Raw genomic sequence first — 23110 nt, forward strand, 5'->3', positions numbered from 1 at the left:
GCAGGTGGGCGGGGCCGCGCGGGGCCCCGCCCCTGCACGCCTATCGGCGCGCGGTGCGGGCCCTGACGTCACTCTTGTCAGGGCCGCGGCACATGGGCCGCCGGATGCGCTGAACCGGCGCTGCGGGCCCGCGGAGCGCGGGGGAGCAGCGGCCGCCGGCGCGGGGTGGGGGGTGGGGCGGGACGGCGCCCAGCCTCGGGTGCTGGCGCGTGGGGGCCCGGCCGGCGCGGTGCCTTCCCCCCTTCTGCAGCCATCTGCATATTTTTTCTTTCTTTTTCGCAATTTTGAATATTTTGCAGGACGAGGGGTTCGAGGCAGGTGAGAGCATCCTGCACGTCGCCGAGGAGCCTGCGGGCACTTGGCGCGCTCTCCGGGGATCGTCTGCCCTGGGAACCCGAAAGTTTTTTGTTTTTATTTTCTTATGCAGATGTATTTATAAAGATATAAGTAATTTTTTTTTTCTTGTCTCCACCGCCTTGAAAGGGAGAACTCTTGGCAAAGGACGGAGGAAAAAGCTCAGCAACATTTTGGGGGGCGGTTGGGTGTTGTTTTTTTTTTTTTTAAAGAAAAACATTTGAGTGCATCGCGATGGAGAAAATGTCCCGACCGCTCCCCCTGAATCCCACCTTTATTCCGCCTCCCTACGGCGTGCTCAGGTCCTTGTTGGAGAACCCGCTGAAGCTCCCCCTTCATCACGAAGACGGTGAGCGCTGCCTTCCTGGCTGCCCCGCTCTGGGAAGAAACGACGCTCCCTGGGGTCCCCTTCCTGGGCCGGGCAACCCTGCTGAAGCATCCATCCCCTCCCTCCCTGTCCCCTGGCACCCTATCTATCCCTGCTTTGATGAAATTTGAGGAGCTCACCATCACCCCCTCTCTTCCCCCCCAAAGGGGGGGATCCCGTGGCTGAACAACGTTTAAAATCGCGCTGGGACCGACCCAAGCTCCCTGGGTCCCGTCCTGCGGCGCAGGTGGGAGTAATAACTTGACAGGTCAGTGTTCCCCAGATTGAGGGTCACCCGCGCGCAGAGTGAAAGCGCCTGCGTAAGGGCCGAGCTGCCCGGTCTGGGGAGGAGAAACCAGAGGGTCTGCTTCTATTGCTGGGGGGTGGTCTCGCAGCGTGCCCCGGGATCGTGCTGCTGTTTCTGTGTTAGCGTCAGGAACTTGCGAGGTGTGAGCTGAGACGCGTGTTTTCCCAGCGAAGGGTAATTCAAAAAGAGGGGTGGGGGCTGGGGCCGGGGGGGGGGGCGGGAAGCTGTGCACGCCTCCAGCGCTGACACTTTCCCCGTGCACTTTTCCCGGTGGGAGGGGAGAGCGGAGCAGGCTCACGTGTAACCGCGCAGGAGCCTCCTCTGGCTTGAGCCCTTTCTTGGTAAGTCCCAAACCTCCGCAGGGCAACCTTGGCTGGAGCGGGAGAGGAGGGGTCGGGCGAGGAGGCGCCAAACCGAGCGGGTGCCGCCAGGGTTTGTCAGTTGGGCTGATGCGGTTTCATGCCTTCGATACCACGGTAGCAAAGGCAAACGGTGCGGCTTATAGTGTAAAAGTCTTGAAAGATCATTTGGCTACAAAGAGCTTGGGAGTACTCGCATCTTCTCTCCTAGCGGGGGGCAACCTGTTGCATTGCAAGAGTTGAGGGGTTTGGTTCGACGTCTGCAAAACATAGCTTCCCTCTTAACTCTCCTTTAAGGAGTAGCACTTGGGAGGAAGGTGCTGCCTGCAGTCTTTTGCATCTGTGGGTGTTTTAAGTCAGAGTCTCAAGAGATGGATGAGACTGGAGGATTAGAATGGATGGCAGCGGAGGCTGTGTTTCTCTGAGGAAGAAACTCAGAAGCCAGATTCCCTGATCCCAGATTCCACCCGCGCCTGAGTACTAGAATGGGCAAAACCCAGAGCACTGTTTAAAGACGTCCAGGGGTGAACGGTGCTTCAGGTAGGACATACCTCCCTCATAGGTATGTAATGAGCTTTCCAATAGCTGTGCTTTTTGACAGATTGCATACATGTATAATTTTTGTGAATTGAATCATATTTAAGCCTTTGGGGAAGAGGAGGAAGAAAACACTTAAAAAAAAAAAACCCCTCTTTCCTGTAAAATGCAAGGTGCCCCAGCAGCTTTAAAAGCAAACATATGTGGGCTTGGAAAGTTCTGTCTTCTCCTCTGCCAATGTGAGGCATTGGTCAAGTTCCTTCAAGTCTCAGAGCCTTTATTTCTTCGTTATAAAAGGGGATAACAGCGATTCAATTTGGACGTTTATAGTGAGATTTTTGGAGATAATCTATGGAAAGAATCAGGTATATAGTAGGTGTTCAATGCATAGTTTCAAGGGAGGGTGTAGAGTCCCTGCTTTGCCGACATTAGAATCCCTAGCTCACTGGCTAAGTCTGAATGACCTCATATTGTTACTGTAATGAATTTCCTGGAAGGGAAATCATGCCTGGTTATTGGCTGTTTTGTTAAAAATCATAGCAATTGTATGTAACTGCCGGTGTTTCTTTGCCACTGTAGATCTGAATTATTTGTCTCCTCCAATAATGTACTGAAAACTGTGTTCCCTTGTTTATATCCTAGATCAGTCTGTAGCCCTGTCCCAAGGACTAGTGCTTGCTTTCCAAAGTAAATAGGAAGATGTTGAAAAACAGGCAGAGATCCATGTCCTGTCTGAACTTTTAACTCTAGATCCACAAAAGCCAGCAACCAGAGAAGCTCCCTGGGGTTTGTGAGGAGTGAAGGTGGTGTTTCGTAGCAGAGGCCAGGACGGGTGATTAAACAAAAAAAGCCACGTTTGGTTTTTTTCCCCCTTTGTTAAGTCCAACTTTCCCCCTTTTCTGCAGCATTTAGTAAAGATAAAGACAAGGAAAAGAAGCTGGATGATGAGAGTAATAGCCCGACGGTCCCCCAGTCGGCGTTCTTGGGACCCACCTTATGGGACAAAACCCTTCCCTATGACGGAGATACTTTCCAGTTGGAATACATGGACCTGGAGGAGTTTTTGTCGGAAAATGGCATTCCCCCCAGCCCGTCTCAACATGACCACAGCCCTCACCCTCCCGGGCTGCAGCCGGCTTCCTCCGCTGCCCCCTCCGTCATGGACCTCAGCAGTCGGGCCTCTGCAGCCCTTCACCCTGGCATCCCGTCCCCAAACTGTATGCAGAGCCCCATCAGACCAGGTAAATTCTAAAAAGATTCTCCCTTCACATGGGCAAGAGGGTGCAGGGGAGGAGCGGGATGGGGATAGCAGAAGTATCCTCACGGTCAGGGAGACCTTGGCTGGCTCTGAAAGGGGACTCTTGTATTCCACCCACAGCAGCGAGCATCTATCTGTGTCTCTGGGAGAGTCAGCTAAATGCTGATTCTATGGACCTGTCCTTAGAAATCCTGGTTTTTCAGCTCTGGGGCGAGGGCATAAGAATATGCACTTTGAACCTAGGCAATTCTGTTGCAGTTGATCCCACCGGCTACAGTTTAAGAAACACCAGACTACAGTTAATGGTTTGGATACTGTAGGTACCCATCTACCTCCTCTCCTGCCCCTCACCCTCTTTCCCCAATACACGGTATGCACCTTGCTGAACAACGTGGGTAGACTCTCTCTGAGGCTGTGGTTCACCTATGTTCATTTCTCTCTCACGTGAAGGGGGAAAAATGTGAGTTAGGGGTGGGGGGGCTGACCGCTTTTTCATCTTTTTCCTCTTGTGTTCTCACTGACTGAGAAATTGAGTCTAAAAGCACCTCTCACTGTAAGTGTGGCTTAGCCTTCCTCGGGGCCAGAACTCCATTATTCCTGTAAACGAAATTGTTCTTACGGGTATTTTTCATTTTCACCTGTTCATCATACTTACTACATGTCTATCAAAGCCCACAAGGTTGGCTGTAAATGGTGTCGAAATATTACACAGAAACATCACCCAAAATGTCTAGGACTTCAAAACCCATAGCTCGATGCTCAGATAAAGACACGGTTTGGGGCGGCTCAGCCGTGGCCTCATGCTGTTAGTGCTCTGTAGTGCAAAATGAACAGGAAGAAAGACTATTTCACGTGCACAGGTAACCAGGAACAAAGAGTCAGCCAGATAAATTGGCAGGAAGGTCACGGAGCTGAGGGCCTTTGCTGCAGGGGAAGACAGAAAGCAGGACAATGGGGGATTTGTGCTTGAGATCATTCCTGAACTCTGTGTCCTCAGCCTCGCATAGAATTTCTGTGACATGCAGAGCGAGATTAAAATGGAAGGAAATGATGCGAAGGAGGAAGAAAACACCCCTGTCTTGAAATATTAGTATTGGAGTTAACATCTTTCTGTGCGGGCCCCCTGCTCCGAAACCTACTTTGAATGATAACTCAAGGCCGCTGGCTGGAATGGAATTAAGTTTTTAACTACTGAACACCCCAAGAGCTTGCAGAAGCTTGGGAACACATTCCTTGATGTGACCCCAAGCCCTTGTTCCTTGGAATGGACAGTGCCATGGTTTTTGTTTCTTTCCAGGAACAGATAATCAGTGAAATAACCATTTAAACCAAGGAGAAGGGGCTGGAGCCACAGTGGGAAGGTGCCTTGTATCTCAGTCACTCTGCTCTGTAGAATGAGATTTAACTACTTTGTAGCTTTAGAAAGTGATGTAACCTCTCCGGGCGCTTCCGTTTCCCTTTCCTTTGAAGGATATAATTTTTACTTGATTGGGTTATTGTGAGAATTATATATAATATGTATAAATGATCAAATGACTACTGACAGTTGTCATTGTTATTATCTGTGTCAACTTTTATCATTGATTTCAATTCTGCCTTCTGAAATTGCTCCTTAAGGTACTTAGGAAGGTTTATAACCCTCCTCTATTCTGGAGACAAATATCAAGAGATTTTGGCCAAAAGTTATTCCAACCTTAACACTTATACTCAATTGACAAGTATTTCTCCACCTCCTGGCAAATACAAGATGTGTGCCATGTTAGAAATACTGTATTTTTTTCCCCAAAGGCATGAAAACATTGGGTCCCCACATCTTGGTTCTCACTGACAATCAAGAATTAAGGTTTGAAATTTGGAGGCTTCCCTTAAAAGTCATTTGTCAGAGCTTGTTAGAATCAGTAATTAATCAGTGACTCGAAAACTTGGGATGCCCGAATCAGATTTGCAATCCATAACAAAGGGCTCCTGAGTTTCCACAGAAATCATTTCATCAGATGATGGGAAAGGTATGAGGATCCAAGAGGGAACTGGAATCTAGAAATAAGCTCTTTATTTGAAAGTTGTTGTTGTTGTTTGTTTGTTTTTGTTTTTTGGGGGAGGGGTTGGTAACAGAAACATACTTCAAAATAATCTTCTTTTTTTGAAATGGAAACTTAGTAATACTCCTAACAAGAAGGGAAAAAAAGCTAAAGGTCTTCTTCAAATACTAAGTACAGAGACAATGATACTCTGCTGTAACAACTTGTACAGTGTTGGTCATTATAAAGATTATATGCAAAATAAAAATCTAAGGGGATGTGGACTTGATGGATGGTATATCACCAACGAAACTAAAAAGGAAGACAGCTCTTGTTTGTTCCGTGTGATCACAGTGGTGACCAGAGTAGATATGCCACGTGGATCTTGAGGAAAGGGAGTCCTCAGAAGGGAAGAGCACAGATGTAGCCTTGAGCATTCTGGGAATTGTACCATTTCAGTCTAGACCAAGATTTCCCAACCTTGCCACTGGTGAGGCTTCAGGTAAGTCTTTGCCATGGGCCAGCGTCCTGTGCGTTGTTGGATGTTGCATAGCATCCGTGGCTCCCATCCCTTAGATGCCAGTCACACCCTCGCCCCCTCCAGTCACTGCTACATGTCCCCTGGGGGCAGAATCACCCCTGCTGAGAACTTTCAATTTGGAGAGCAAATTGACGTAGTTATCCTGGGCATAACTCAGGACCCTGTGTCACATGCACGCGCACACACACACGTGCACACACACACATACACACACGGATGCTTTTTGCCTCCTGTAAGGCCATCTGGCAAAACTTTTGAGAAGGTCAGGTGGCATTAGATTGCCAAGGAGAAATACTGTGTTAATAAGGGCATAGTTCTACACTGTTAGTTGATAAAACTATGACATGCAGCGAATCAGGAGGTAATTGCAAAGCAGTTTTATTGGACACTTGCTTTCTGTATTTGCTCAACACGCATCTTTTGAGTTATGCTCAGTAGCATTGTGTCAGCCCACCTGTCTGGTTGAAAGGAAATTAAGCCATGAGCTGACAACTAATGCATTTCTAGGCAAGGTGAGCGTACTTATAAATTCTCTTACTATTTACCATGACTGCCCCCCAACTCCCTTTCCTGCTTTGTGCACCCATCCTTATTCCTCTGTCTACTGTCTGATCAAAGAGTAAATCAAGTATCCAAAGAAATACAGTTTTCCTTGAAGAAGTAACTCGGGAATCAGCCACTCCTGTGGCTATGGGGTGATGGCTGAGCTTTCTGCGTTGACATCTTGATGAAGGCAGAGTGGTGGTTGCTGGATGCTGTAGCCACCTGCATGGTCTCCTCTGTCATCTGAAGGGCAGCATCCCAGATGGTCTGGTCCCAGGTCAGCCGAGCCGACAGGAGTCATCCTGCCTGCTTTGCTGTTTGCCTTTCAGATGCTATCAGAGATGGTACCAGGAGTGCAATCCTAGAGGTATGTGCTGGTTACTGGAAAAATAAGAATCTGTTTGCCCAGAGAATTGAGCGATTGCTTTAAGGACAGCAGTCCCTTTAGGGAAAGTCATCTGTAGCAGACAAAGGCAGAGTTATTTTTAAATCACATGCTTGTAAAACCAGATTTGAAATCGTTTCCTCTGGTGGTTTTTCTTTGAATAGCTTGGGGGTGTCCTGCCACTGTTAGACCCATATTCGGCCGAGAATTAAGAAGGCTGTCTTTCTAGTTCCGAGCACAGAGCCCGGGTCATGATGAAGGCTGGTGACAGAGGGAAGTGAAAACCCTCCTATGTGGCAGTGTGTAGGAGGAGCAGGGCGTAAGTGGGTGGTACAAAAAGAGTGGGGAGATTGGGGAGAATTCCATCACACCTTTGCAGGATGGAATTTGTGTTCTGTCTGCTGACCTTCCTTTGCGGCAAGGTTTTGGTGCAGAAGGAACATGCTGGCCCTGGGATGTGGGTAATGACCAAGGGGAGTTCTGTGCTGGCGGTTCTGGGATTATGGGAAGTCCTGCCCAGGCAACAGGATTCTCTTGCTTTTCTCAACGTCATGAGAAGTTTCAGTTTCTCCCTCCCTGTAAGTGCACTCGGTTCTATGTTTTCCCATCCAGCACATTGGTAGGTCCGTAGGTTGGGAGCATCATGACTGATAGTTGCCATGCGCTGCGCCTCAAGTACTTTGGAAGTGTTTTGTGTTCATTGGGATCAAGGACATCACCAAGGGGAGAGAGTTCAGCTTTCTTCTGGAGGCAGGCAGACTTTTTTTCTGTTTCTTGTTAGAGTTTATCTTCCCTACCACACCCTGTAGAGGACAGGCTTGCCCTGTTCTCCTGGCTTTGACCTGTTGTGACATTCCCAGGATGGTGTTCTAGTCTCCTGGCAAGAGGTATTTTCAGATAGGTATGGAAAGCAGGGTGGTGGTTCAGAGCATAAGCCCTGGACCTCGGGGGGCTTGGGTTCCCATCCTGGACCCACATTGGCCTGCTATGCAACATAGTATCAATTTCCCAACCTCTTTAAGCCTCAGTTTATGTGTCAATGGAATGGAGGTGATAGTCCCCCTCCCATGGATTTTTGCAGGGTGAAATGAGGTAACACCTCACTGAATTTGGCACCGTGTATGGCGCATGAATACTCAGAGCCCGGAGCTGTTGTTTTGATATCAGTGGCATGGGAGCCCAGAAAGAACTCCCCTGGATTCCCAACCCCCATTCTCCATTTAGGGATTTGTTTCATCCAATCCCCTTCTCTGCAAAAATAGGACATGCATTTTTTTTTTTTCCCCCAGCATGCCCAATCCTTATTCTGTATAGCCTGCTTGACTTTTCTCCTTCATTCTGGGTTAGGACAAGTGACTTCCTGGTGTTAGCCCAGCAGCATCGCTTCTGGGTTAGCAGCTCCCGGTCTGCTAGTATGGAAACAGCCACTCACTCGGTGCCCAGCGCCACCTCTCCCCCCCATCCCCCCAGCTCTTGTGCGAACCCTGGCAACCCTGGCCGCCTGCCTGCATGACCGTGTGCTTCAGGCACGTGGCTGTGCCCCGTCGAGCTTGCCCAACCCTGGGTGGTGTGCTGGCTTGCTTCTGTCCCCACCCCACCCCCCAACCCTTCCTTCTTCTCCCAGGCGAACTACAGCAAGTGCCAGCAAGAAATTGTAATCCCGACCCTGGCAGGAGAAAGCTGAGCTCTGTAGGGCAGCTCATATGCCAGAGAAACCTGCTCGGTCCAGCACCGTGGCCAGACCCCAGACTCGGCCCTCTCTCCCGCCTGTCTGCCACGCGGCCCTGTCTTCTCTGCACCGCTGTGGCGGGCAGGATTCCGGTAGGCCAGCTCCTGCCAAGGGGCTTGGCGCAGAGTCTTCCCAGTTGAGCACTGTGCCTACCAGACTAGAAAAATAGCAATATGAAGACAGAACTAGGTAGAGGAGAAGGAGAGGGGTAGGGAAGGTGGGAAAAGAAAGGCGTCAATAGCATCCTGATGTAGAAAGCTGGAGGATGAAAAGACAGCGGTAATTTATTAGGTTTCTCCGGAACCCTCTCCTACAACGGCACTAATCACTCTTACCCAGGAGCCATTTTTTTTTTTTTTAATGTGTCAGCAGTGAATATGGAGGGAAGAGGGAAAGTAGGAGGGGAAGTAGTAAGATTTAAAAAAAAAAATGGGGAAAAATAACCATGAGAGGGACAGGGAGATATAAGGTCTGCATTGGATTCTGTAATGGAAATGGTTGAGAATACTGTTCATGTATTATAGTTGATATTATCCCAGCAAATATCTTGACCTGAAGCCACTAACCATTGTTTTGGAATAAACTTAAATTTCCTTGAGCCCTAGGTGCTCACCAGCATACCTTTCACGGCGTCCATCAGAATGCTCAATGTTGGAGACCACTCTCTATAGGCCGCATAGCAATGTTTTAGAGCTTTAAGATCCAATAAACAAACAAACCCGTGTGTGAATCCTGACTTCCTGCTTGTTCATGGTCTCAGGCAGGTCGTTGAAATGATCTGCTTCTGATTTCCCATCTGGAACTTTGAAATAATTTTGGGATTGGCCTCATGGGACCATGGAAGGTCTTGTGAGCTGATGCAAGTAGAGTACTTGGCACAGTGCTTTGCACACAGTAAGTGCTCAATAACAGCTGCTATGTGTTGCATTCTCATTACCATCTGATCTCCTTTCTCGTAGGAGGACCTAGCATTGGTCTCCAAACAAGTCTGTACGCTGCTTTTCCTGGCCCATTAAGGCCTGTGGTCAAGGCATTTGAATTTGTCCTCTGCTTTTCTGCCGAGTCTTGCTTACCCTGTTTAGCCTCTGAGTTTTAGGTAACCTGGGGTAGCTAAACTATAACCTGTGTGCATTCCTCCTTGCTCCTGAGGTGAAAACTGAAACAAACAAAATGCAGTTCAAAGAAGTTCCTGACACATTTGCTAGTAAAATCAATCAATTGATGTTACTCTTGAATTTTTAATAACAGGCATTAAGTAATTATACTTGAAGACAATATAATGACCTCAGGGGTAAAGAAACCGTAAGGCATATTATGGTGCTGGAGGAGGAGAGAGGTCTAGTTCCTCCCCCTGCTTACAGGCAATACTTTGCATAAGCATTCCAGAGTAATATTTCCTCTTGCCCCCAAATGGTCCCATACTGAATAAATCCTTACTCCTTCTTCGCCTTCATTTTCTCATCTGTAGAGTAGCATCTTTGTTGGGCTTAGGTGAGCTTTCTAAAGCTAATGTGCAGGAGGGCCCACCATGACAGCTGGCACATGGTAGGCTAGCCTTAACCATGAGTCAGTTCTGTTACTTTCCCCTTTTCTCGGATTTGAAGGTTAGGGAACAACAGAGGAATTTTTAGGAGCAGTGTGGATGGTCCCCAGAAATAGCGTCAGCTTTCACTTTGCGGTGTACCCCGGGGAAGACAGTCAAGGGTACCACTTGGCTCTGGCCTCGAAGAGATGGCAGTTTCGTAGGGAAGATAGAACTGTTAGGTAAAAGGATGAGTGACAGGACAGCATTGCATGTCCTTGGTGCCAAATGATGGGGACAGAGAGGACTCCAGTATCTACTGAAAAGAGGAGAGGGAAGAGTAATCAGGAAAGTGAGTAAAGTATTTAAAAATAAATAAGGTAGCAGGACAGACACTGAAGGGACAGACCTCACAGGAAGCAGCCAGCGCCTGGGGCAAGAGCGCGTGAGGCACGTCTTCTTGGAAGAGTTGTAGCCTGTGTTGGGCCTGGGAATGGGAGCTGTGGAGAGCCAGAGTGGTGAGTGGGCAGCCCGTGCGCAGAGTGGGAGAGGCAGGAACGTCTGCGGGGGGGGGGGGGGGGGGGGGGGGGGGGGGGGGGGGGGGGGGGGGGGGGGGGGGGGGGGGGGGGGGGGGGGGGGGGGGGGGGGGGGGGGGNGGGGGGGGGGGGGGGGGGGGGGGGGGGGGGGGGGGGGGGGGGGGGGGGGGGGGGGGGGGGGGGGGGGGGGGGGGGGGGGGGGGGGGGGGGGGGTTAGGGAACAAGGTATAGATACAGTTTGGCTGGTGCAGGAAATTCATATGAAGGAGTAGGGCGGAGGGGTCTAGAGGGACAGGTGCCAGGGCAAGCTGGTAGCGTTGGGAGTGCTGGGCTATGGAGCTTGAACTTGATCCAGGAGGCAGTGGGGAGCCATTGAAGGTTTGCGAGGAGGGAAGTGGCATGTGGACATTTCCACTTGGGTTCAAGGTTGGATTTGAAACATTTTTAGATACTCCACAATAGTTTCCTCTGGCAAACCGGGACTTCCTTATTATTATTATTTTGAAAATAAATACTCTCCCTTGAACATCAAACAGCTTTTCTAAACACAATGTTCTAATGATCTAGGGAAAGTAATTCAAAAACAAAGGGTTTAGATTTCACTTATAAAGCCCATCATTTTGGGCTTTATGATTTTAGTGATTGGGGGAAACACTCTTTGGCAAGAAAATAGTTTGAGGGATTTGAATGGTTCAGAATTTAAAAGTCAAAAAGCAGGGCTGGTCTCACAGGAGTAGAAAAATAGATTATAATAAACCCAACCCATTAATACTCATCACTTTTAAATACCTCTATGTTGTAAGCTTACTAGGTTTGCAAACAAGTGTATTGAACTGACTTCTGAGTGTTTTGTTGCTGCTGCTGCTGTTATGTGTGTGTATATATATACATGTGAGAAAAAGAAAGAAGACATTGATGCCTCAGTAACACAAATAGTACTTGGTTATAAGGATTACCTGCAGCAGTAATATTGAGCTAAAAATACTTAGCTAAGTTTCTGGCCAGCTTATTAATTTTATTCCTGAGAGACAAAGGAATCATTATTACAGTTTTGCATTCTTGAGTCCTGACCTTGTAGTTGTGGCTTCCTTCTTCCCTGAAACCGGAATTAATTGCATATCATGCTTAAGTACGGTGGATACGGGGTGTGTGTGTGTGTGTGTGAGTGAGTGAGAGAGAGAGAGAGAGGAAGGGGGAGAGAGAGAGGGAGAGAGAAAAGGGACTTTGGGTGTGTTACAGGGACAGGGTTTGAGGGATGGGATGGGGACACCAAATAGTACATGCGTGACTTCCCCAAATACCCCTGAAGCATGCTCTGGTCTCAAGCCAAGATTACAGCAAGCTGGAGGAGATACTCTCATCCAAACCAGTTCACTTAAAAAAAAAAAAAAAAGAGAAGGAAGGAAGGAAAAAAAGAAAGAAAGAGAGAGAGAGAAAGAAAAAGAAAGAAAGAAAGAAAGAAGAAAGAAAGAAAAAGAGTCAATCTGTGCTATTTCACCTTCAGCTACAAATTGTACAGTAGACAATTACAGGACTGTTGGCAGAACTGAGTGTCTGTTGGGGGAAAACCATACAGTTCTTGTTTCTGTTAGGTTGGTTTCTAATGGACACACACTCCATGACTGAAGGTGGAAATTCCTAAAGTGTTTGTTTTCCTTCTCTTTTGAGTTTAACAAATACCATCACTGTCTCAGCTTCCTGCCCATCCAGTTCATAAGGGGTATCCAGTCTCACTTTCTTTCCTGAAAAATCACACAGTTCCCCTGTCCCTCAAGGTTCAGAGAAGTTTTGGTTTTAGAAGTTTAATCTGGGATTTTTTGTCATTAATAATTTCGGGGAGAATGCTTTGGAATTTGGGGTCTTATAATGAGAGATGGCTTGTGGCTAATTAAACCTCTTTCCCTCTCAAATCTTGCCTGGGAGACCGTAGATTCCTAAAAACAATGAGTGCATGCTACAGAAAGATGCTCCAGGGAGCTACAACACTAAATCATCTGTGACAAAATGTTCTCTTAGAAAGTGGGATTGCATAAATGGATCAGCAAAAATAAGTGCTTTGGCAGAAAACTCCTTGAGTGGGGAAGAGCAATGCTTTCTTTTCTAATTAGCTCTGGGTTTAACCATCTGATTTGATGTCTTTGCTATGGAATCCAGGCCCGGACAGCAGAACAGAAAAGGAGAGTCTCATTAGTGCTCTAGAATTGCTTCTGCACTTAATGGAAAGAGTTAAGCGAGGCTGTCCATTCATGCACAATAAATGCCTGATGAATTGAATTGAATGGGAAAAGGGAAGGTTTGTTTGGGGAAGGATCCCCCCGGGACCAATGGGAATCCATGCTATAAACCAGATGAACAAGATCATCTAGATATGCAGTAATCAGATTACTCAAAATCAGAGATCTCAATGCCCCAAGATATGGAGAGTGGCAAACGGTTAAACTCCATCTGCTTTGAGCCTTAGAAGACTTAGTTCACCTTAGAATGGATTCATTATGCTGTGGGCTGGGCTTCGTTAGTTAGTATCACTAAGAAGATTATGGAGGCTTTTACTAGAGAAAAGTTTAAAAATAGGATGAGGATCTTAGATTCAGTCAAAATAATATTGCTTTTAAGAGACCAAAGGCCACTGAAAGACTTGGAGGGAAAAGAGTGATAGTATAATGTGTGTAAATAGAGAAATGAAGCCATGATAGACAGACTTTCTGAGGATAAATTTATAGAACTGACTTAATAAGAGTTTCACAGAATTTATTTCATTACCATTGATTTCTTTATATTAATACACTTTTCTAGGGGAGGTGGGGGTCATTTTTTCCAGGTAGAATCTAATGTATGTTTATTTCAAATGGCCAGTAACTACCTGGATGATTTTGTAAAATAATATATACATCCATATCAAAAAATAAGTCTTTTTAGCATTGTAAGTGAAATTTACTCAAACAGAATAGACCATCTAGTGGCATTTAGTTACTGGATTCCTTACAAGTTTGAAGATGAAAGAAATTTCACTACTAGTTGTAAAGGGAAACAATTTGAATTTATTTATAGTCTGTTTCTACCCTTAAGCTTTCGTGGTAGTCTCATCACATTGATTCACATTTTATAATCACTTGATCTTTAATTGATTAAACAGAAGTTTACATCTTTTCCATCTGTATAAAAAAAGATATCGGGACACCTGGGTGGCTCAGCCGCTTGAGTGGCTGACTGTTGATTTCAGCTCAGGTCGTGATCACAGGGCCGTGAGATCAAGCCTCACATCAGGTTCTGTGCTGGGTGTGGAGCCTCTTAAGATTCTCTCTCTCCCTCTGCCCTCACCCCCACCTCTCAAAAAAAAAAAAAAAAGATATCACCCAGTAGGTTACTTAATGCAAATATAATCTTAGGCACATTTAACTTAATTGAGTACAAAATAGCCTTTAAAGATCTTACCTGTGTGTGTATATAAATTGATGTTCATAATCACAGTGTGTATTCTGCAAGAGAATGTCTGTCCTTTGGACATTTGTGGCTTTGTGAATCCATGTTCCCACCAAATTGTTGCAGTTTCTCTCTCTCTGTCTGCCTCCCTCCCCCATTTGCTCTACCACACTTTTCTTTTATATTCATAAACTTAAATTTCCATATACAGGAAGTATATGGAACCAAAAGAGGATTTTTGTTCATTTACCTACCAACAGAGGGGATGTCCTAGACCAGTCCCCAAGGATGGTATTTTTCCTTCTTGAGTCGGACTAATGAAATGATCATCTATCTGTTGCAGCAACTTCCTCTTGCTTTCCCCTCTCTACATCAAAGGGCAGCATAACGTGGGGGTTAAACCACTGGCCTGAGCTTAGATCTTGCCCCTGTAACTCTTCTGCCTTTGTTGTTTCCTCTGTAAGTGGGGGAAGATCACACCTGCACCAGAGGAGTCCTGGAGGAGTATGAGGTGATACATGCAAAGCACTTGAGTGGTAGCTTTCATTGCTTGGATCTGTCTTCTCTTCTTTCTTTCCCTCTGCCTCCATCATCGTCTTATGGACACTTAAGTAGGAGTGGCTCTTGTGCTACAGCAGCCATGGCCTGGAAATGGTTCCCCACCTCCGGTGTCATTGTAGGGAAGAAAGGGTAATGATGAGGCAGAGTGTATTGACTTCTGTGGAAGATCTATTCCACCTGGAAACCCCTGTTGTGATCCTGTAACCATGTAATCACCTGCTTTCTTGGGTGGCTATGCTGAGAGATGTATGCTCCACCAGCCAGGCTGTGTGTCTCATCTCCATCCCCCACCATCCTCTGATCCTGTGCCTAAAAGAGCTTGAGAGGAGAAAGGAACAAGTGGAACTTATGCACATTTCTTTTGGGGGCTCTCAGGTCTTTCCAACATGCTATAAGATTTGTGAGTTGGGTTTCTTCTTTTTTATCTTTGGTGATACCTTTGGGCCATGTAGTGAAGAGCTAGAAGCCCCCCCTAGTTGTTGGTGATGGGCTTTTCAGTAGGGAGAGGCAGGATTATGGGTCTCCAAGGGTAGCTCTCTCCCTGGCCTTCCGTTCCCCCACCTCCAGTGTAAATCTCTTAGAGATTTCCTTCTTAACTCTTCCTCCAAGATGGAAAAGTGGCAGGGAGGTCCCTAGATAGGAAAAATGGACCCTTCTGTTGAAAGGGAAAGGAGTGTGAAGAAATTGAGAAAGTGGAGAAAAATGTGAAAGTAGTTTTTACACAAAGGAGACAATGCGAAGTTGATTAATTTCAGAATTGGGATTAACCTGATATGACTTTGTTTTTCAACCAGATTAGAGATGTGGAGCTGTTGGCATGGATCTTGGTATAGCACATTGCGTACTGTACACACGGGTGTGGCAGGATAAAGCTTTTCAAGGTACAACAGTCCTGTCTTAAGATTAACAAAGTACATCAAACTAAGCAAGATTTCTCCCTCTTGATTCCAGCTAAGGCTCCCTGAGCATATTTTTACATCTAATGAAATATCTCTGAGCTTTCATAAAAGAGTGGGCACAATGCTCCTAAGTTTAAATCAGCTAAATGCATATGAAATCATAGCAGTACCCATTATGTGTTACAGCCGAGATGGCACTAAGCACTTAATGCAAGAGGTTGTAGGAGATCAACTCATATTAGAAATGATGTCGGTTCCTGGAATTTAGTCTCTCCCGAGAGGATTGAATATTGTGGCTACATCGCCAAAGTTCGCCTTCTCTTTTCTTCATCAGCCCTTCCACTCTGATTACAGGCAGCTTAAAAATAAATTTGGGCATGTCTCGGTGGCCAAAAACCATGGAGATTAGGATGAAATCATTTTCAAGGCAGAAATAACAAGCTTTGATAAAGATATTCGAAGAAACACAGTCCTAATAGCATGAGCACATGGCGGTTAGACCCTTTAGGCACTAAACTAAATTGGATTTGGAGTCTGAGGTCTCCTGAGAAGCCATGATACCTTGGGCAAGTCACTTAAATTATGAGCACCCTCCTCCCCATTTCCTCACCTGGAACATGGCAGCCGATCACAGGATTATCATGAGAGTTAAATTACATTAAATGGGCTAATCAGTGAACGGACCTGGGATTGTTAGCACTCAGTAAATTTTAATTCAGAGCGAGAATCTGGTATTTAAAGATTAGTTTCTAAAAGTAATCGTTAAATAAATACAAAGACTATAGTTCAGTTTTTGGACTCTCACTCCCAGATTTCTGTGTTGTTGGGCTGAGTCTTTGCAAAGCCTCATGATGCTTCTCTAGCTACATGAGAAGATTTATACATTTTTAGTCCCAGCTCTGCTATTAAGTGTCTTAAGCAACTGGTCAACCTCTCTGGGTTTTACTTCTTCATCTGTAAGTTGAGAATAATCTATGTCCTTCTCATTTATAAATGTAACATAAGTTAACCAATTAGAAAATTGGCCAAACTAAATTCAAATTAAAGTGTAAATGGTGGTGGGGGAAGCGCCTGGATGGCTCAGTCAGTTAAGCATCTGACTTTGGCTCAGCTCATGATCTCATGGTTCGTGGGTTCGAGCCCCGCGTCGGGCTCTGTGCTGACTGCCAGCTCAGAGCCTGGAGCCCGTTTCAGATTCTGTGTCTCCCTCTCTCTCTGACCCTCCCCTGCTCATGCTGTCTCTCTCCCTCTCTCAGAAATAAATAAAACATTTAAAAAAAATTTTTAAATAAGGTGTAAATTGGGTTAGCATTCTTATTTCCATTAGCTTTTAGGTGGCAAGAGGAGAAAACATGTGGCAACAATTTGAAGGTAGGCCATTTACAAGGAGCACTGAATTCGAAGTCTGCCAAATCGAGGCTCTGTCAGGATTGGGTTGCATGTCCCTGGTCACTGAATTTCTCAAGGCCTCAGTTTTCTTTCCTGTAAAACATGGGTATTATTTTTAGCTCGATGACTCTGTTCTAAGACTCCATGAGCTGGAAGACTAACATTCACATTTTGGTGCAAAAAAATGCAAAGCCTTCTTGGGGTGATGGTGCTGCTCCCAAGCAAGTAGACGGATTAAGAATCTGACATTCTGCCACTCGTATAGAATTATGGAGTTTAAAAACTAAAGCAAAAGATGTTTGACACCTTTGGGAAAAAATGCAACAGCGTTAAAGCTTGTTTCTTCCTTAAAAATGGTCTTCATTCTGAATGAGAACCACTGGCTTCTCCCTGGTATTCAACATTCCTGAGTAACCCTGGAAGCGAGTTATCTGGATGGAATAATTGCTCCAAGAGTTGGATTTTTTTTTTATCAGTGGTTTATTAGCCAGACAAAATAATTTTTTAGAAAGAGCAGGGGGGCAGGGGGAAATCTCCAAAGCCCACAGCTAGTTCTTTTGATGGCAGCTTCTCCAGAAGGGCAGTAGCCATATCTGCTTTTGGCTTGCTTCTCTGCATGTCTGGACTCAGGTTTGTAGGGACCCCTCCTTGCCCCCGCTTAAACCCACATCAGCAGGTTTCACCTCCCAGCCGGCTGCTATGGATTGATAGGTGCCTGGAATGTCATCTTGCAAGACTGAAGCTTGGTCTGAGCTCAGCGGAAAGAGTTCTGTGATGAATTAGGGATGTCTGCCATGGGCTTAGGTGGGACAGTATTGGTGCCAGGTATTTGCTGTCCTGACAGAGCAGGTTGGGAAGATCCTTTAGTACTGGTCCCTCCATTGGGCAGAAGATCAGGAACTTAGGCCAGGCCTCTTTCTGATGTCCTGGAAGAGTGTTATTCTAATCCCCTGATGCGTACTATTTCACTCTCCGCAGGAGGCTTATGCTGGTTAGTTTGATAGAATAGAGGAAGGGAAGACTTGATTTTGCAGTGTAGTCCCAGGATAGGAATTACAAGGTAGACAGAAGTTGTAATTCCAACAGTCCCCATCAGGTTCCAGTGGATACTCCAGTAGAAAGCAGACTTGGGTGGGTGCTCACAGCTTAAGTGAAGGTTGCCGCAAACCACTGAGCCTGGCAAGCTGTGGCCAGCAGTCATGGCTGTGGATTCCCTGGAAACCTGGACCTTGGAATGATGAGGAGGCTGGGCGCCCCAGTGCTCCACAGTGATTCCTGATGTTTAAAACAGAAGTGGCCCCACCTTCTTTAAGAAGGCATTGGAGAATTTACCAGTCTGCTGAGGCTTGGGATAACCTTCATTACCCGTGATACTGGGACCAATATTCCAAGTTTATTTCTGGTAAGTTTTACAATGAGCTTTATGTTTTTGTGCTGTTGATCTGCTTTCCTGGTGATATTTGAACCCATAATGCTTCTCACAGCCGCCCCCCCACCCCCACCATTATGCTTCCCATAGCTAGCCAACCTCTTCCCAGCTTTAGACCCATGCCCTGCAACAGTGTACTAATAATGGTCACATTTTATTGAGAACTTACTACGTGTTCCCTGGGATCAGGGTTATTGTGTGACAAGGGGTGGGTCCAAGAGTGTGTGAGGCAGTGAGGTGAAGTGAGGTTAAACATTGTGGAGAATCTAGAAAAGAGTGGACTGAGAAAGTTCACTGAGAGTGGACCTGACTTCCTCTGCTACTGTTGTTTCCTACCGTTTCCAATGACTGCACTTGAGTTCTGCATACGATTAACTTTCAATTATCCTGAGGCCGATTAACTGGTTTGCACATTAACCAAGGTGAAGGCTCACCTGGGCCTGGGAGGTGCTGATCAACTCAGCTGCTCCATAATTAGCGGGTTATGGCTGATTGCCTTCCCATGGTCAAGGAGCCTGGGGGCTGGGCTGCTGCAGGGTAGGGGAGCAGAGGAACAGTGTCTTCTAGGATCTTCTGCTCCCTTCAACCAGAGGGACCCATTGGCCCATAAAGTCCTGCAGTCCCTAGAATAATCCCTGAGAGGTTCAAACACTCCCTGAGGTCTGGTACTCTGCCCCTGGTACCTCTAGCCTCAAGATGCTCCCCAAACTGGGAAGATCAAATTGGCCAAAGGGCGTAGTAAACTGGACAGTCCTGGAGATTAAATGATCTACTGTGTTGACAGGAGGCCCAACGAGGAAGTGTGGTTAATACCCCCTTTTCTTCCTCAGCCTGTGAACCTCCTGGCTAGAGATGTAGATTAACATGCTTGAGGCACTGAGTAATGCATCCCTCCTGAGGTCAGAGGAGGCCAAGGCCACAGGGTCCATGAGGCAGGAGTTGTCCACAAAAGCAAGTGGTTCATGGTTCAGGCCCTCCCATGGTGATTGCTTTAGTTGCTTAGGATTCCCTCCCCATGGTTGCCTGGGTTCATAGAAAGCTGACTGCATTTGCTGGGCCCCTGTGGGGTGAGGGAATAGAAATAGGTGTGTTTGCCACACCTTACACCAGATCAGAATACACACAATTTAACCTAGGAGTCAAACTGCCATATTTGGGTAATCTGTTTTGGGGGGAGGTGCCGAGAATCCCAGGTATACTCCAGATCTTGAGAAAAATGTCCGTGAAGGCCTACCAAGAAAGAATAAATATTTGCATAGGATCATGTTTGATGGGATTCCATGGATTATATTTATTTTTTAAGCAGCCTTCACCAGAGCACCTGACTTGTCTTTTCATCTCTGACTCTGTTCTCATTTTGCATTCGCCAGGCCTGGAATGCCTCGCCTTGATGCAACTGAGTTTGCCGGCAACTGTGGTCCCTTTTTGGCCAGGACCGTGGGTTTCCCTGGGTCCTTCTCCCTGGCTCACGTTTCCAGAGGGCTGTTGGTGTGTACTGTCTAGAGATCACATTTTATTAACACAAAGCAATCTGCTTGGGCTGCCTGGCTCTTGCAATCACGTGGAGAGAAATGTGCTCCTTTGGTACACCAGCCTGCAGCTCTCTGTGCAAAATACAGTCAAGAGCTGGGCACTGGGCCAAGCTTACATTTCACTTTGGAACACACTTTCACATCACTCCTTGGCAGAACATCCCGGCAGTGTCTATTTGGGGAGTAAGTTAGAGAAGTGTTGTTTCCCTCTTATGAGTGTAGAGAGATAGGACCTTTAAAAAATATTTGACTTTTCTCCGTCTTTGCCATCTTCAATGCGCCCAGGTAATAAAGCCATCCAGCCGAACGTGGAAGTGATGTCTGAGAGGCATCCCATGCTGCTCATGATCTCGTTCCCTTTGCTAAATCAGTAAACACAGCCAGGACCGCCTGGGACAGAGAAACTTAGGCCAAGGTAATCACATCAAAACCAAAGTCCTGGAACTCTTGAGTAAACTAGTTACTCTCCCAGATAAAACAACTGTGTTATCCAAATCTTTCTTTCCGAAGATCTAAGACTTTCAAATGTTGGTCCAGGGCCAACCACCGAAGGAAGGAACTGCAGCGAGGCTCCTGGAATGGCAAACACTGTGAAAATAAACAAATGGACCTCTTCCATTCAGTTTTCCCTCACTGATCTATTTTTATGTATCACCCTCCCTCACCCCGTGCACTTTACCACTTTATAATACGCCCCCCACCCCCGTTTCTCCACCTCTGCTTCCCTCTCCATGACTCTTCTCAGAGACCAAGTCAATCGTTTTGCCTTCAGGAAAACAAATATCTAATTTCAAAAAGAGGAATCAGAGAAGAGAGGTGATACACTTCTTTTGGTCTATCCCCTCATACTCAGTTATCATAGGTGACTGCCTGACGCCTGACTCAGGCTTGAAAATAAAGTTGGTTCTGGAATTTTTAAACCTTTCTTAGGAAAGACCAAAATGATTTGAAAGCAAAGATTTGTGGGAATAATGCTAACTTCTCTCTCAATGAAACAGACCCCTCCTGTAACAAATGAGGGTCATGCCAACCCATAAATTTCATAGGGATTTCCCAAGTGCTGAGACTTACTCTAATTCTAGTGTTTTCTGTTTTGGACTGTTGCTGTCAGTACCATGGAGCCAAGCAACAGTGAATCTAGATTTAAAGCAACTTTTTCCAGCAAGGTGCATATGTCAGATTGCTACTTCGTAGGACAGGCCACCCATGGGAAGCCCCTCATCTGTAAAAGAAGCCCAGAACCTCAGGGACCAGGCTGCAGCCTCCTGCTGGCCCCCCCGGGAAGCCTTTGCTTACTCTGCACAAGGGAGGTGACAGATACCAATTCCACCTATCTCAAAAACCTGCCGGTAATTAGCTTTCAAAATAATGCCAAGTTCTCACATGGCTAGTAGATGGATAAGCTCCGTGAGGGGTGGAAAGAGTGCTACTTCCCAGAGTTAGACCGTTGCAATCACATTAGTCATTCCAGGCGAGGTTAGAGAAGGTTATTGGAGAGATGGAAGTCACCCTGCAGTTTCAAAGAGGCCTCCTGAAAGTATTGAGAAATGGTTGAAGTTCAGAAGTTTATTTGAAGCTTTGTTCCCCTTCCCCTTATAAAGCCAGACAGGTATTTTGTTTTTAGTCACGTTTTCTTTTTTGATAGACAGAAGCTCTAGCACATGATTGAGCTCTGTAGTCCGCATCAACTGTCAGTTCTCCATTGCTCATGTGGATTATCTGTGTGGTATATTAGCTACGGTCAATGTGTAAGCCCTGGCTACTTGCCATTTGCCACCCAGCCAGACACCACCTCAAGGCTTCCACCTCATGCCCTCGCTTGGGGAAGTGTTCAGGGAATGTAATTTCATTTTATAATTAACTGAAGCGATGCACAGTGCATTTCTTCATGCATTATTGTGACAGAGCAGTTATCACTCAGGATTGACTGTACCTGGACTGCTTTGAAAAATCAGTAGGTTAAGTTGTTGGTCCTGAGCTGGTCTGTCCTCACACCAGTGTGAGTATTGTAATACTGCAGGACTTTTCTTCTTTTTGTATAAAATGAAGTAGGTGAAGGTGTGTTGAAACCCCCATCTTCTTGTCTCCCAAAGCACGTCTGTATACACATGACTCTGCACTTGACTTCAAGTTTCTCAGACGTGGGGACTAGGCTTTTATCTCCATCGCCTCAGCAGTGCTTTACACCATAGGTGACATTCAGTAAACATTTGTTGAAATAACAAAGACATTACTTTCATTATAAATGGTTTTAAAAGAGACTTGTGCCGACTCTCATATCTTCAGTGATGCCAGCAGAATTGTGTTCAACATGGTGAGTCTTTGCAAAGGGTCAGGATGGCCCTTGGACAGAGCTGAGTCAGGGTAGTCTTGGAGGAGGTGAAGTGCAGATATACCCCACTGCTCACATGGTGATAGCTCCAGACCTCATCCTAAAGCTTCCATAAGCTGCTGTTCTATGTGAACGCTTTGCTATTTTCCAATTGATTATATAATAGTCAAGGATGAAAAGAGTGTTTTCAGACCAGAGCATTAGATGCTTACAAATAAAAGTGGGTTTTGACCCCCCAATTTTCTATCCCTTGATGACAGGCAGAATTGGAAGGCACCAGCTCTAGCCTGCATGTTCCCAGATCACCTGTAAGAGTTCTTAAAACTCATCCAACAGGTTCTTTATTGGGGTTTTACCTAGGTAAGTAGAGAAGTTACAGGCTGGGTTGGGGGAAGGAAAAATGCAGAGAGACATTTATTTTTTTTTAAACACCAACCTCTATTTCTTTGGCCAATAGACATGCCCCTGGGTGTGGTGTGTTAGGGGGTAACTTCTTTGAGTGTCGGATTTGGTTGGTTTATGGAATAGCGCCACAGACTGCATCTTCTGCCCATACCGGCCAGCAGTTGGGGTCACAGAGAACAGACAGGGTGCTGCTGAAGAGAAGAAGGGCTTCCCAGGTATCTTCCCTGAAGAGTCACAGCTCACTACTGATGTGTATGCCGCAGGTAGAGAGTTGGAATGGGTTGATCCCTGGCTTTGTGATGTCTTCAACATTCCCTGCAGAATTCATTCTAAGTGCACTATGTGCTGTGTGCCCGCACCAGGGAATGTAGCATGAACCTTCTGGCAACGTCCTAAAAGGCTGGACCATTCCCACATGTGCCACTGCTATTGTGCTTACTCTGCCTCAATTTAGTAGTATGTTGAGGAAAATCACAGCCCTCCTACCAGGGTGAAGCGGCAAAGGTCTCTGGTTAGAACAGCGCAGAAAATTATTCAAACAACTGAGGCATATGAAGCATTATTTGGAAAACGTTCTAAAATACAAACAATATTACACATCAGGCATCTTTCCCCCATCTCCTAGAATTAACAGTTTAACATATTTACCTTATATATCGATATACAAACATCGTGTACACATTCATC

The 23110-nt window shown here is 46.2% G+C and overlaps 1 protein-coding gene across 2 annotated transcripts in view; it reads left to right on the forward strand.

Moving 5' to 3' along the window:
- The first annotated feature begins 211 nt into the window (after nucleotides 1-211).
- HLF (HLF transcription factor, PAR bZIP family member) overlaps nucleotides 212-23110 on the forward strand; it is a 52137-nt gene continuing 29238 nt past the window's right edge. Inside the window, exons 1-2 of one of the 2 annotated variants that reach the window (XM_039241186.1) lie at nucleotides 212-703; nucleotides 2830-3165. In XM_039241186.1, coding sequence (XP_039097117.1) covers nucleotides 589-703; nucleotides 2830-3165 — 451 coding nt within the window. In that variant the 5' untranslated portion in view covers nucleotides 212-588. The remainder of the gene's footprint in view (nucleotides 704-2829; nucleotides 3166-23110) is intronic. The other variant, XM_039241187.1, reaches the window with a different exon arrangement.

Source organism: Hyaena hyaena, unplaced genomic scaffold (assembly GCF_003009895.1).
Source record: "Hyaena hyaena isolate Hyena2069 unplaced genomic scaffold, ASM300989v1 scaffold_189, whole genome shotgun sequence".
Lineage (NCBI taxonomy): Eukaryota > Metazoa > Chordata > Mammalia > Carnivora > Hyaenidae > Hyaena > Hyaena hyaena.